Consider the following 14,061-nt stretch of genomic DNA (forward strand, 5'->3'; position numbering starts at 1 on the left):
GTGAGTCAGACAAACCCTTTATCATAATCAACAGCATATCTACATTGCTTCTTTTAATGAATGCCCTGCAGCTATTCAGTACAGAAAAGCATGTTATCAGGGATGTTTGGCATTAGTCAGATCTTGTTGCTCTGACACAGATTTGACATGTCAATTAAAGTTAAGTACTCAGCGATCAATTTAAATCACAGTTAATTTCTCTTTAGCTGCTATAGTAAATCTCTGACAGATTAATGGGTTACAGTTAGTGGTGAAGCATGGAGTCTGTTGCATTTTTTTTCACTCACTAATTGAACTGCCATACAGCCATAGATTGTTACTAGCCTTGCTGCAGTTCACACCTGTAATAATGGAAAGACCTAAGAAACATAAGGAAGGTTATTTGCAATAATAAATCATGTCAGTGAAAAGATCAACAAGGTTTATTAGCATGATAAAATAAAGTGTGAGCCATTTCAGTCCATGTATTTATTGTAAAGGATGTTCTTGCCCTTATATTCAAACTGATTTCTCCCTCTAGTATTTACTCTTCAATATATTTATGTATGTCAAGTGATTCCTCTGTTTGTCTTTACATTGCCAGGTTAAAGAAATCAAACTTTCCTGTCTCCTCTCAATGAACTGGCTATCCAGTCCAGTCTTATTTCATTATTCTCTTAACATTCTCTTACTTTCTCTTACTTTTTTTTTTTTTTTTTTTTTTAACATGACTACAGATGAGGCTGCACCATAAATAATCTTGTTAGTCACAGAATTTCAACTATTAAGCAGGAGAAAAGACAGGGAGATCCTTCAGATTTAATACATGCTATATTTACATTTCTCAGATGTCAGTGAGAGACATCTTCTCCGATTTTGCAGTGAAAGTGGTAACCTACATGCAAAATAACATACTGATTTGATAGGTTTACTTAAATTTAAATGCTTGAGTTTCTGTACTTGAGAAATTTCATCAAAGACATATTGAAATCATTACCTGAATAGGCTTTTGGTTCAGTCTGAAATTTTCAGGTATGCAAAGGAAAATGAGGAAACTCTAACAATTTACCCAAAGTAATTAGGTAACCTAAGGTGCAGCCACAGTGCTTGTGGCTGGTTAACAAATTTAAAATGGAAAGATGCTATTACCACATAGTCCTAATACACCACAGGGCACCCTGTCTAATTCTACTAATCAAAGCAACAATAAAATGCATGACAAATTGCATGCATTTCAGAAACTAATATAGCAACTTTACAAAATCTCACCAGTAAGAATTAAAACAGCTAACGTATCCTGTAATATACTAGCTTGCCATGTACATTAGTAGGAAGGAGAGAGTAAGCTTAAGAGAGAAAACAAGTATAACAAAAAACCTGTATCCATCAGATCCCCATATTGTACCACCTTCGTATCAGTATAACAAAAAGCAAAATTGTCCTTCAAGCCAGGAGACCATACATTACACAAGAAAAGCTCATATTAGAAACTGCAAAATAAAAAACGTAATATGTTTTCACTCTCGTGAAAAATATTAAAACGTAATATTAAAACATATATAAAACGTGCATATTAAAACGTAATATGTTTTCACTCTCCCATGGTGGCGACAAGTTCAGTACTGTACTGAAGAGAGTAGCACTCCTGTTTCAGAAAATAACCAATTTTCTGCTTTGTTTTGCATTTTATATGCAAGTGGTGGAATTAATCTGGCCTCTCTCTCTCTCTCTTTATTTTTATTTTATTTTATTTTTTTTTTTACCATGATATTACATCAAGAACAGAATCATAGATGGAAAATTTGCTAAGGGCTTGTAATTAGCCTGTTGCAAACACACACACAACCATTTGACCAAACAGTCTCATTCCCTGTGGGGTGATCCACAAATCCAATTAAAAAAAAAAAATAGCATGCTATGGTTACAAAATTATGCTTCCTTTAAGTTTTCTTCAAAACATTTTTAGGCAAAGATTCCCCTGGGTCTTATTTTTCATGATATTGATTCTTCTCCCTTGTAACATCTATTTAAATCATTTAACTCATTCCTGCTCCCCCATGCCTTTAGCAGTTCCTTTGCATTCTGCCCTCCTTTGACTGCAAGTGAACAGCTCTGCCTGTTATATTTGTCATAATTTTGGTATTGAAGATGAAATTCAGCACTTAGTGTAACAAGTAAATTCCAAAGCACTCCATCCTGTGCAAAAATCTCTTCCAGCATTATGTAAAATGGAACTGATAGCAACAGACGTAGAAACCTAGAAAGGGAGAAATCTAACCATTGAGGGCTATCACTCTGCTCATGTGTATAACCTACAAATATGTGTCCTTGTTCATGGTTGATTTTCAAACACATACAATACAAGTTAATAAACTTCCCCTCTGCATCTAACAAGGTCTTAGTTTATATTTTATTTTCATCTATTTTCACTAATGCAGTAGTGCAAAGGAGGAAAATCATAGTATGACCATTAAAGCATAGGCTCTATGATCTTATGCACAGCATCTCAATTCTGTCCATTCTTGACGTAAATTAATTTTATGATAATATTCATTTTCTCCAAAACAAATATTTTCATCTTTTGGAATGGTAAATTTTTAATAATGTGTCCAGACAGAAATACTTCATCTCTGACAGAGAGTGTATACAACTCCCTGTGATTTCCAGAAGTTTAAAGCACTCTGCTCATCTTTTCAATAAAACACCCTTAATTAAAATAGGATTGACTGTGGCAATAGAGGTGACTACTCTTCTACCTAAGCTAAGTATCAGAAGCAGTTACAAAATCTGTACCACATTTGAACAGAGGAGGAACAAGTGTGTCCTTCTCATACAGCTGTATGGCAAAAGAAAGAATTTTTCAATAGGGAACTGAAGCACAAAAAGACTAAGTGGTATGTCTAAAATATGTAAGAATTAGAGAGAGAAGAAATAAGTGAACTGAGGTTCCCTTACAGTAGGACAGACTTTCACTGCCTCAGAGAGGGAAGTAGAGCAGAAAAAGGTAACGCCATAAAACTCTGTATGTTTCTCTAATTTCTATCTCAAGACCATGCTACTGTAGGAATAGAGTTATATGGAGCTATATGTACTGTATGCAGAGGTTGGATTTCCTTATCTTGGGATTTTTTCAATTGCCCTGAAATTATTCTTATACATTGTGTCCTCACTAATACAAATAGGTATCATGCTGACATTCAGCTAAGTAATTCTTTTGTCATACACAGATGGACAGGGGATTACATGGCTAAGAAATGAAATAAAAGCTAAATCCCTATGCTTGATAAAGCTTTGCGTGTTTTCTCTTTCAGGATTACCGAGTGAACATCTTTCTCCGCCAGAACTGGAATGATCCACGACTTGCATACAGTGAATATCCAGATGACTCTTTAGACTTAGATCCATCCATGTTGGATTCAATTTGGAAACCTGATTTGTTCTTTGCTAATGAAAAAGGTGCCAATTTTCATGAAGTTACAACAGATAATAAGTTGCTGAGAATTTTCAAAAATGGAAATGTACTTTATTCTATCAGGTGAGTCTCTATGAGTCTCTAATCAAGTGTTTTGTGTTTTTGTTTTGTTTTGTTTTGTTTTGTTTTTTCAGGTAGAAGCTCAGAAGTGTATCTTAGAATTGTTAACAGATATTTTCAGTTTCTAGGCACACAGAATTATTACTAAAGTAAATGTGAATTTTGAATACTGAATTTCATCATCATTACTAATTATTTTAAATGCCAAGGTGATCCCTCATTAGGTATGTACATAGTAAAATAAGAATAAAATAAGAAAAATTATCATATAAATAAGAAAATTATCGATAAATAAGAAAATTATAATTCCCATTTTAAAGTACACAGATACAGAACTTGGACACTTGCACAGAGCAAATATACCTAGAGTATAATAATTGACCTGGCCTGTGGTTCATATGCTGTACCTTTGAATGTCATAAGAATACAATTCATTTTTCACCTTTTTGGATATTGCAATTGCACACTAACATGGAAACATGACCTGTTTGAGGAAGTATGAGATTTAAATAATAGACCACTTGCTTCTGGAGATAGAAAGGAAAGTGAAAAGTTTTAAGAAGCTGTAAGCAGCAATCACATCTAAGTATTGACACAAAAAAAAAAAACAGTTGTTCTAATCCTTTTCTTTCCACTTTCTTTTTATTAATATAGATATCAGTAGGCTGTAACAGTTTTAACATCATTCTTACAAATAACTTCAAAAATATAATCTAATGAGAGATGCATTCAATATAGGTATACTAATGCCTATAGTCATGATACAGATTTTGCATTAATACAGTGACCAACTTGAACAAAACATTACAATTTTTGAAATAAATATCTCTCTCTTCCACTTAGCATTTTGTTATGATTTATGATACTGCAGCAATGAGTAACTGAACTTTTTTGAAGAGACATCAAGAGTCTGCAAAACAATTTGTACAACAGGACAAAAAAATGTTTGTGACTTGCATAAATTTATCAGTGGCAAGGCTTTTCCTCTTTGTCCTACTCCTTACAGACACAAGCACTCAACTGAAGCAAGTTTGGATAGCAACTTCAATAGAATTCTGATCAAGTTCACAGTCTCATGAAATGGGAACAAAACCATTATAATATTACAATTATAAAAGCAATCATTGACTGTGAGGCTAGCAGATGCCAGATTCTTGTGGAGACAGAATGTTTATATTGCTATGATTTAATTAAGAACTATTGCAGTTCCTGAAGCAGGTGTTATACAAAATTATTCCAGAATTATACAATCCACATCTAGTTGAGTTGTTATACGAATTTGAGCAAATTAAGCTTTTGATTAGGGGAGACATGATAATTCTTAAAGAGCTGATATTGAAAGAAAAGAAAACTAAAGATTCCTATTTATTTATTTATTTATTTATTTATTTATTTTCTTGTACAGAGCCGAGGTTCCTCTTCTCTGAAATGGCTTGCTGTGTCAGTAGCTTACCTGTCTGATTTTATATTTGTAACTTTTTTTAACAGCATGAAAATAAGGTCAGGGTTTGAGTTCCCTCCTCTGACTCTCCCCCTCTAGCTCTGTCACTGGCAGGATGAACAAAAGTTATAGCAATAAAGAAACAGAAAAAGCTTCAGAGAAGGAAAAAATCGCAGTGAGAGAGAAATGTACAGCTATACTTGCCACCTAATGCCCACTTCCATCTAGATCTCAATGCCAAAATCAGGCCATTCAGGTTTAAGAGAAAAGAATTAGAACATTGCCATCAAGTCCCCCAGGGAGTATACTGATAAATGAATGTGGGGCAAAATTTTCCTGCAAGCCATTCTCTGGCTAGAAGAAAGGTACAGTCATGACCCTGAATGGCTACTTAGATGTGCCCAGTGAGGCACATGACTTTACCTCACATGTTCTTCTTTCACATTCCTCTGAGAATTACCACTCTAAAAATAATTTATTTTGTTGATATAATATGTAAAAATACATATTTTTTTCGATAGGTTGTAAAGTATTTCACAGAAAATGTCATGGCTAACATGAAACAGCTATGTTTCAAAATTAAAGGCATATTTCGGTCTACCACCAGTATCATAAAATGTTATCTTAAGCCTTTGTGTTGACAATTTAAGCACCTTATTTTGGGACAATAACATATAAATTATTTACTAGCATGATTTGTAGCTGACATCTGTTATAAAATTCTTGTAAATCTGGGTAAATTTTATGCAAAGGATTTGAAATACTGTAACAATACAATAATTCTATGGTAGCATCAAAAAAGCATGCTGCATGTTGCATTCCTCTAGACCTAAGTTAGGCAACCCTACTAGATAGCGCTTTTCTGAAGGCCTGTAACAAGTTCTGTCTTTCTGTTTTCTTCTGCTTTGTTGTCATGCTAGATTGAGAGAGTAAAATTTGTTCAGCTAATATAAATACCTTTTGAGAGCTTTCTAATGAAAAACTGTTTTCTTCTATTTCTAATGACTTCCCATGTTTTGCTGCACTGATGCAGTCTTCCTGTGCAATTCTATGGCATCTTTGTGGTATATTTTTAATATATTTTTGGTTGTTTTCTTTTTCCTTTTTTTTCAGATTGACTTTAATACTGTCCTGTCCAATGGATCTCAAAAATTTTCCAATGGATGTGCAAACATGTATAATGCAGCTGGAAAGCTGTAAGTTTGAGTAATGTACTGTCCTATAAATACTTTTCTAGAGCTTACTACAACTATGCAGGGGGTAGAAAGACTCCTTGTAGTGGTGAAAGGAGAACAACCTTTCAAAACTGAATCACCTGTTTTAATCTGTGATATATGGATAACTTCCAAGAAAAGAGATCCTTTCATCCTTACTTCTATTAACAATTGTAAGTTTCACGTAAATTTAATGGTACTAATAAAGTACGCAGTGCCAGAATTTACATTTATGCAACATTTATACATATTGTGATTCACCATGAAGTCTCCCTTGTGTTCACACACACACACAGACAGTAATATGGGAAAGCATAAAGAAAACATGAGAGTAATTTAAGGAAGTGTTTCATGTGATTTACGTGAATATCCTGAAATTCATAATAACTTGGTGTAGTTAAAAAGTGTAAACAATAATTTACATTGAGTCCCTGCTCTTTAGATTCCTACCCCACTTCTTCAACATGTCTACATACTATAGCTAGGTAATTTTTACCTGATCAACCTAGAAGGGATTAGGGAATTTACTGCAAGGGAGAACTATAGAACACCATATGTACACTTTTTACAGTTTTATATAAATATACATGCAATGGGTATATATATATGCATATATATATACCCTTATATATATGGGTATACACCTTCATAGGGTATGCCACTTACACAGCCTTCAACCCCTCAATTGGAGCAGCAACTTAGATCAGTGGAAGATCTTGGGAAGGGCTGCAGTGCCCTTGGGATAAGAGGAAGAATAAGTCCATACTTATTCTTATTCCACCTAGGGATCAAAAATGAGCATGGTATCACCACCAGCCATAGAACTGGAAAAAATCCTAGAAGCTTCAGAAGACTTCTGGGACTTAAAGTGGTATATAGTAGCACAGTTAGGTTAACAGTGAAAATACCAAACAAAACACAGAAGTCTTAGTGGTCTTCTAGCACATGGAAGGACTGAACCAGGTGGTACACTAGAATTTCAAGGAAAAAAAAAAAAAAAAGAAATATATATAACTCCATGTGTTTTAAACAATCTCTTCATAAAGCCCTGTTTTGCGTTATATACAAATATCCTGAGGAGACCAAAGGGAAGGTAAAACAAACAGATTAGAGAAGACCGGTTTTGCAGAATTATCTTACAATTGATAATGACACTTTTTATGTGAAACAAAATTAGTATTTGATAATTCAGTCCCTCATATATTTTACTTATAACTTACTTATTTCCCTTAGAAAAGAAAACAGGATGAAAAGTGTACAGCAGCTATGCCATTTCAAGTCACACATGCACAGAAAAAAGACAAAGTCAAATGTTCTGGCTGATGCTAGGATCTGAGCTAAAAGGAAGTATAAGGAGGAAGGTACAGATATGCATTAACTTTTTATTTTCCTTGTGATATGAAATGCTTTTACCCTAAAATGACAGGAGTTTTGAAGAGGTTCCTAGCAGAATGATCCTCCCAATGGTGTAAAGAACAAAAAATAACATAACATAACATAACATAACATAGCATTCTTTGAAATATTCTATCAATCTGGAGTTTGTGAAAATAAATGACAGGAGGAAGAACAGGTAAATATTAAGGACCCATTGTAATGTGAGATCTAGTTTTATAGTTTTAGGGCCAATAAGTAAAGTATTTTGGAAAAGAATTTTCTGCATATGGAAAGAACATACTGGATTATTTGGAATACATTATAACCTTTATTGTTATATAGAGAGAGAACAAAACCACAACATACATAATTTGATTAAAGTATGTCTTGCTTTTTTCTTTTTTTTTTTTTTTTTCTTTTTTTTATTTGGAACACAGTAGTATCTAAATGAAGTGGGAAGTAATTATTTGTCAGTTTATCAGTCAATATGTCAGAACTGTTTGCTGTATGGGTAATAGTATGCTTTTACAAAAAATTGCAGGGTGGGTATGAGAGTCAGCTCTCTCTTTCATTACAATAGACAGATGGTAATATTACAAAGCAGGCTTTCAATATGAGGACAATGGCTGATCTGACTGCAGAAATTTTCTTGACAACAATTGAGCAATGGTTATTTGCTGCAGATGTCTAGGAACTTTGGGCAATATTATATATTCCGCTTTTAAGCAAAACTCTGCAGTCTATCCAAGCTGCTAATTCTGATACTAATAATGTGACTAAATAAGAGGTCAATATGAGGTGGTTGTATCAGAGTACACAGAAATGACAGGTATGTTCACTCCATATAATTATGCTTTAAACAGAAGGTATCACAGTATTTGAAGAAGAAATATATATATATATTTAAAATGTGTTTAAAAAATTGTTACTTTAACAACTTTATAAAACTCAGCTGTACTCCCTTCTTTCAGTCCATGTGAATACAGGTTGTATAACAACTGAGCATTCTTGATCAAACAGGCATTTGTTTTCCTTTATAGAAATGTTGCAAGAGCTCATAATTCCCACAAACTGTAACACAGGGAAGCAATACTGATTAGTTGAATAACACTGTAGATGTTCTATGGTGTTTTCCAGGAGAACATTTTTTACCAAAGTCTTGTTTTTCATCATCTAGTTCAGTGAGAGTAAATTCCCTGCTGCACATTCAGATAGTGCAGAAAGGCAGTGTATGCAAAAGAAAGGCTGAACAAAACATGGATATATGCTTCATTTTGAGATATTCCAAATCTTCCAGTTTCAGAGAAAGCTCAAATATGATATCAAAAGGAAGTTGTAAGTAATAAAATTTCCTTCATATCACCTTGTCCTGTTACCTGTAACTCTAGACATTGAACAATAGGGACTATGACCAAATTAACTAGCCTGTTGCAGAAAAATTTGCAGTATGTGGGAGCTCTGGCTATACCTATGTGTCTGCTAGCAGAATAACCTGTTAGGATTGCAAGAACAAGACAACAGTTCCCTGAAACTGAGAGAAATAGCTCTGGGACAGATCCAAAGAAAGCAGATACAATGACACATCTTCCAAGCTCCAAGACCTTTAAGAGCAGGAAGTCATCTACCCACAGATGGTTTCCCTGTATAGGAAGTACAGGAAGGGAACCAAATACCTTGGAGGAGTTACAAAAAATATCTTCATGCTGGGCAGGAGAGTAGCTAGGTTAAAAAATACTAAACTTGAATCTGAACTCTGACTAATTTCCAAAACTTATAAAAGGACGAAATGAACACCCACATTCCAGAGCACTTGGCTAAGAACAAGCATCCAATCCTCTTTAAAAGAGTAAGAAGAAGTTGGGAAGATGGGTGCGTATAGCAATTTCTCATGCTTCATATCAAATCTCCTGAGGAAAGAACTGAAATAACACTGATTGTGTAAAGCCATCCAAAAATCTCTCATTCTAGATTTCTAGACTTCTCTCCTTTCTAGATTTCACAGTGGCATACTCTCCTGTGGCTCTCTCCTACATTCTTTGGTGCAGAGTGAGACAACTTAAACAGGAAGATGAAACAAATGCCCTGGCTAATGCCCTGTCCAGGGAAGTAGAAGATGTGGGTTTCAAAACCGAGAACACACTTCTCTTGTCTGGAGTGAATGATCTGATCATCAAGCTGTTTTGCAAAAACTAGAATAGTAGCAGGAGCAAAACAGTCATGCTTCCAGATGTTATAAATGGCTCAGGATTCAAATTAGGATTAAATAAAAAAATAGGATTTATTAAAAGAATATAAAGGAATAGAGGTAAGCAAACAGCGCTGGGTGCACCGGGAGTCTCCGCTCCACCAGGACACACACCAGTTACATCAAGCAGCTGATTTTTATGTTCCTAGACTAATACATATTCATTACTACTTCTAAAAAAATTGATTATTATAATTAGCTTCCGGGGTCCAATCCCTCCTACTGGAGCATGCGCATCAGTCTCTTCTGGGGGTCTCTAGGGGTCTTTCATGCTGAAGGCTCGTAGTCTTCCTCTAACCTTTGTACTCACTTGGCACCATACCAAGTTTATAGAACATTTTCTGCAGGTCTTGTCTCCCAGCCGTCCTTCAGCTTCTTTTTCCTTCCTCTTAATCTCTCGGTCTCCTAGCCAGATACCAAAGATCCACATAGTATCCCATAACAGTCACTAGTTGTTATCAGTTGTTCTGAAACTCCCAGACATCAAACACAAACAGCTTTCTTATTTGACACTTCACGAGTAATTAAAACATTCTTCCCCAGCCATTCACAGACACATCTATAGCAGTGTTAAATTAATCTCGAAGAAGACAGGAAAAAAGGCTGTAACTGTTAGAAATAGAAGTCCAGAATAACAAAAGCAAACAGGTTCATAAATTTAAGGAGTGTTTTCTGAAGACGTGATAAATTGACTAGAATGAGGGCGAGACTGGGACACACTGCATCTGTGGTTCAAGAATTAAATTGCCAGTGCAGGGCCCAGAGACAGACAGGATTCAAACAGAATTGTTCTTTATGGACACGAATTGTTAAAACATTCCTCACACAGATGTTTCTTTTGAAAGTGAACATTGTTACTGTATTTTCCAATGTGTGCCACACTGGGCAGGATTTATGAATTTATAATGCCTATTACATGTAATTTCAGAGTTTCTTTAAACTGTCTGGTCTTACAAGTCATGCTCCTGCATGTGACATAAAGCAAATTGGAGTGTTTCTAACAAATCACTTACCTTTACTTTGTCATCTTACCACCATTCAAGGTTGCAAAGAAAGGCTGATCACTACTTGTAAATGACAAATTTTTACTTCTGCTATAGGTTTTACTTCTGCTATAAAATAGTAATTTTGTTCAGTACTAGATACTTTCCATCAATACTGATACTGTTGCTCCAGCACAGAAAGCCCTAAGTGGAAAATTCAAGTATAGCTTTTTTCTACAAATGATATTTTTAATTTTAACTAGCTCTCATAATGGTTTTTCCAAGGTCAATATTTGCAGCTGTATTTGCCCCTTCATTTACATCATGAAGTGGATGAACAGTATTTAAGTGGAAATGTCTTCTATTTCAGTAGGATTTATTTTACCAAATGATTTCTGAGAAACTGGAATGATCTGCTTTTGTATCTTTGAAAAGAAGCAAATGAAAATGCAGATATGAAATAATCCCCTCTACATTTCTGTGGTTTATGCTGGGGCAGCCTATAGGCGTGTGAGATAATTTTAGTTTTATTCTGCTTGAATAAGATACAAAGAAATGTCAACTAGATACATATTTATTTCTGTGACCTATCTCCTAGGAAAGAAATGATTTTCTTTCATGTGCTAGAGCTTGTTCTCTCTCCCTTTTTAGGTTTTGTTTTTATCTTATAGCATTCATTTATTCATTTATTCATATATTACAATTATATATTGTAATATATTACAATTATATATTGTATTACAATTACAACTTTATCTGAAATTCAATATTCCTAAATTTTCAAACAATAGTACTATTAAAAGACTAAATCAATCACAAAGGAAGAAAAATACTATGAAAAGCAGCAGCATACGTAAGGGAAAAAGCTCCTGATTACTTCATCATTTTGTTTGGATGCTTTGTCTCTTTAATACATAACAGAATGGTCTTTCCCCCCCCCCCAAACTCCTGGTGTTTTTTTGTTTGTTTGTTTGTTTGTTTGTTTTTGTTGCTGTTGTTGTTGTTTGTTTGTTTGTTTTTTGTTTGTTTGTTTTTTGTTTGTTTGTTTTTGATTTATGGTGGCTTTTTAGTCTTTCTAAGCAATTATCTCCCAGTCTTTTGGATTTTAGAGGAAATTCACTCTGTACTACATAATGCTATTACCTGAACAGTACAGTTTCTTTTCTCCCAGTCTCTAAATTGGAGGGACAGAGATTGTTGAAATGAAAAGATCTGTAGTCAGGCAACTGGCAGATCTGCATCATGGGAAATGATGCACATATTGTTCTCTTCCCACAAGAGCACAGAAGATGGGTAACAGACCTGGACTGTATTTCTCATCTGCCAGGGAACCTAGGGTGTGTACCTGAGTTAGAGTAATTATGGACACATTAGGTCAATGCTTGCCTATATCTGAGTGTAGAAACCATATCGCTTCTCTCCTTCCCATTTCAGTAGCAATAAAGCTGTCAACAACTCATCCTTTAGTTTCTACTCTACAGAAGGGTGACTCAAGCACTTGACTTAACTGAAGTAAGACCTCACACACAAATACAAAGGAATGTACTCCTCAGTTCCCAACTGACATAGGATGAAAGGGCAGTAACAACTGTACAACTGATGCTGAACCCAGGGAAATTAATATAAAAGTGACACCTGAAAATCTATAGGCACCAGCATATGTTAGATTTGAGGGAGGTAGGAGGGGTCTGGACCCGAAACGCTGCTCTTCTCCAAAAGGCTAAGGATAAACCCGTCACTCTAAAGGGAGAGATCCATCAGAGTGATTTAGAAACACAGAAACAGAAACACAAGGTTGGAAAGGACCTACAAGATTATCTAGCTCAACCGTCCTCCTATTACCAATACTACCCACTAAGCTACTAAATCCTTGTCCAGGTGCTTCTTGAACACCGTGAGGGATGGTGACTCCACCGCCACCTTGGTCAGGCCATTCCAGTGCCTGACCACTCTTTGAGATAAAATGTTTTTCCTGATATATAATCTAAATCTCCCCAGGTGCAACTTGTGGCCATTTCCTTGAGTCCTATCTTTAGTTATCTGAGAGAAGAGACTGAAACCCTCCTCATCACAACCTCCCTTCAGGAAGCTGTAGAATGCAAAGAGGTCTCTCCTGAGCCTCCTCTGCTCCAGACTAAACAGCCCCAGCTCCCTCAGCCGCTCCTCATAAGACGTGTGCTCCAGATCCCTCACTTAGAGGGCAATGCAAGGGGCAGTCCCTTTGGAAAGCAGCTTTATACTGTACTTCTGTACATAGAATAAAATCCTGCTTTCTTGGTGCTTCAGCATAAATTTAGTCAATAAATGTAACACAACTGATTTCTGAAGCTAATATTCTTAGTGGGTAATGTATTTTAGAAGAATTTATTCTAACCCCAAGCTGCAGCCAGACTCATTAGTCCTGTCAAATCCTCCTCATGATATGTTGCTTAGAATTTAGGCCACAATTCTCTGCCATGTTCTTTGCATCCACAGGCAGCCTGTCCTGGAGAGACTCTGCTGGGATGCCTAATAGAAAAGCTTTGAAAGTACTCCAGTCGATGTGATTGTATGTCTTTCCTCAGCTGGATGCCCACATAACTGCTCTGTTTGCTGAATAAATCCAATGTTAGTCTTTGACCTGTACTTACCAAACATTAAAAAACGAGAATGGAATTTAAACAAATCACTCAGATAAGAGAAACATAAAAACGAAACCTTGAGTCAGACCAAACTCTTGTACAAAAATGCTAGATACTAGATACTCAGTTTGGCTGTTTCATACCATTCATGTGTTTGTTTACTGAGCAAGAGGAAAAGAGCTAGGTTTTGATGCAGCTGTAGGTATTTTAAAGAGCAGCAAGAGAAGCAAAGCCTTTCTGGAGTAGAACAGAATGTGTAAGAAAAGCACAAGGTATACTGGTGTTCAGATGGATCAGAGGTTTCCTCAAAAATTATATTCTTCATGGCTTGGAATGGTACTCTAAAGGTGGTTAAAATGAAAGAATTTAGCAAATAAGAATCTGTCAGCAGAATGAAAAAGGAGGTCTCTTGGAATTACCAAGACAGTTCTGGTATAAAGATGTAGAGTACTTGAGTACTCAGAGGACTTACTTGTCTTGAATAACAAGCCTTATTTTTCCATACTGGAACAGTCCTTGAATGGCCTGGAGAATACATGTTAATACTTTCATGACATCTCAATAATTCTTCAAGACAAACTTGTTGGATGTCCACTGTCTTGTTTATGAGACTATAAGCTTTTAATGCCCTGATATTGAATTAGTTAAAATAAAATCTTTGTACTCTCA

At 35.4% G+C, this 14,061-nt stretch overlaps 1 protein-coding gene across 2 annotated transcripts in view; it reads left to right on the plus strand.

Moving 5' to 3' along the window:
• Positions 1 to 14,061, plus strand: part of GLRA3 (glycine receptor alpha 3) — an 86,228-nt gene that overhangs the window by 42,873 nt on the left and 29,294 nt on the right. For both annotated transcript variants that reach the window (XM_032186703.1, XM_032186704.1), the window contains exons 4-5: positions 3,291 to 3,514; positions 6,066 to 6,148. In XM_032186703.1, the coding sequence (XP_032042594.1) occupies positions 3,291 to 3,514; positions 6,066 to 6,148 (307 nt within the window). The remainder of the gene's footprint in view (positions 1 to 3,290; positions 3,515 to 6,065; positions 6,149 to 14,061) is intronic.

This window comes from Aythya fuligula, chromosome 4 (genome assembly GCF_009819795.1).
Source record: "Aythya fuligula isolate bAytFul2 chromosome 4, bAytFul2.pri, whole genome shotgun sequence".
NCBI classification, from domain to species: Eukaryota; Metazoa; Chordata; class Aves; order Anseriformes; family Anatidae; genus Aythya; species Aythya fuligula.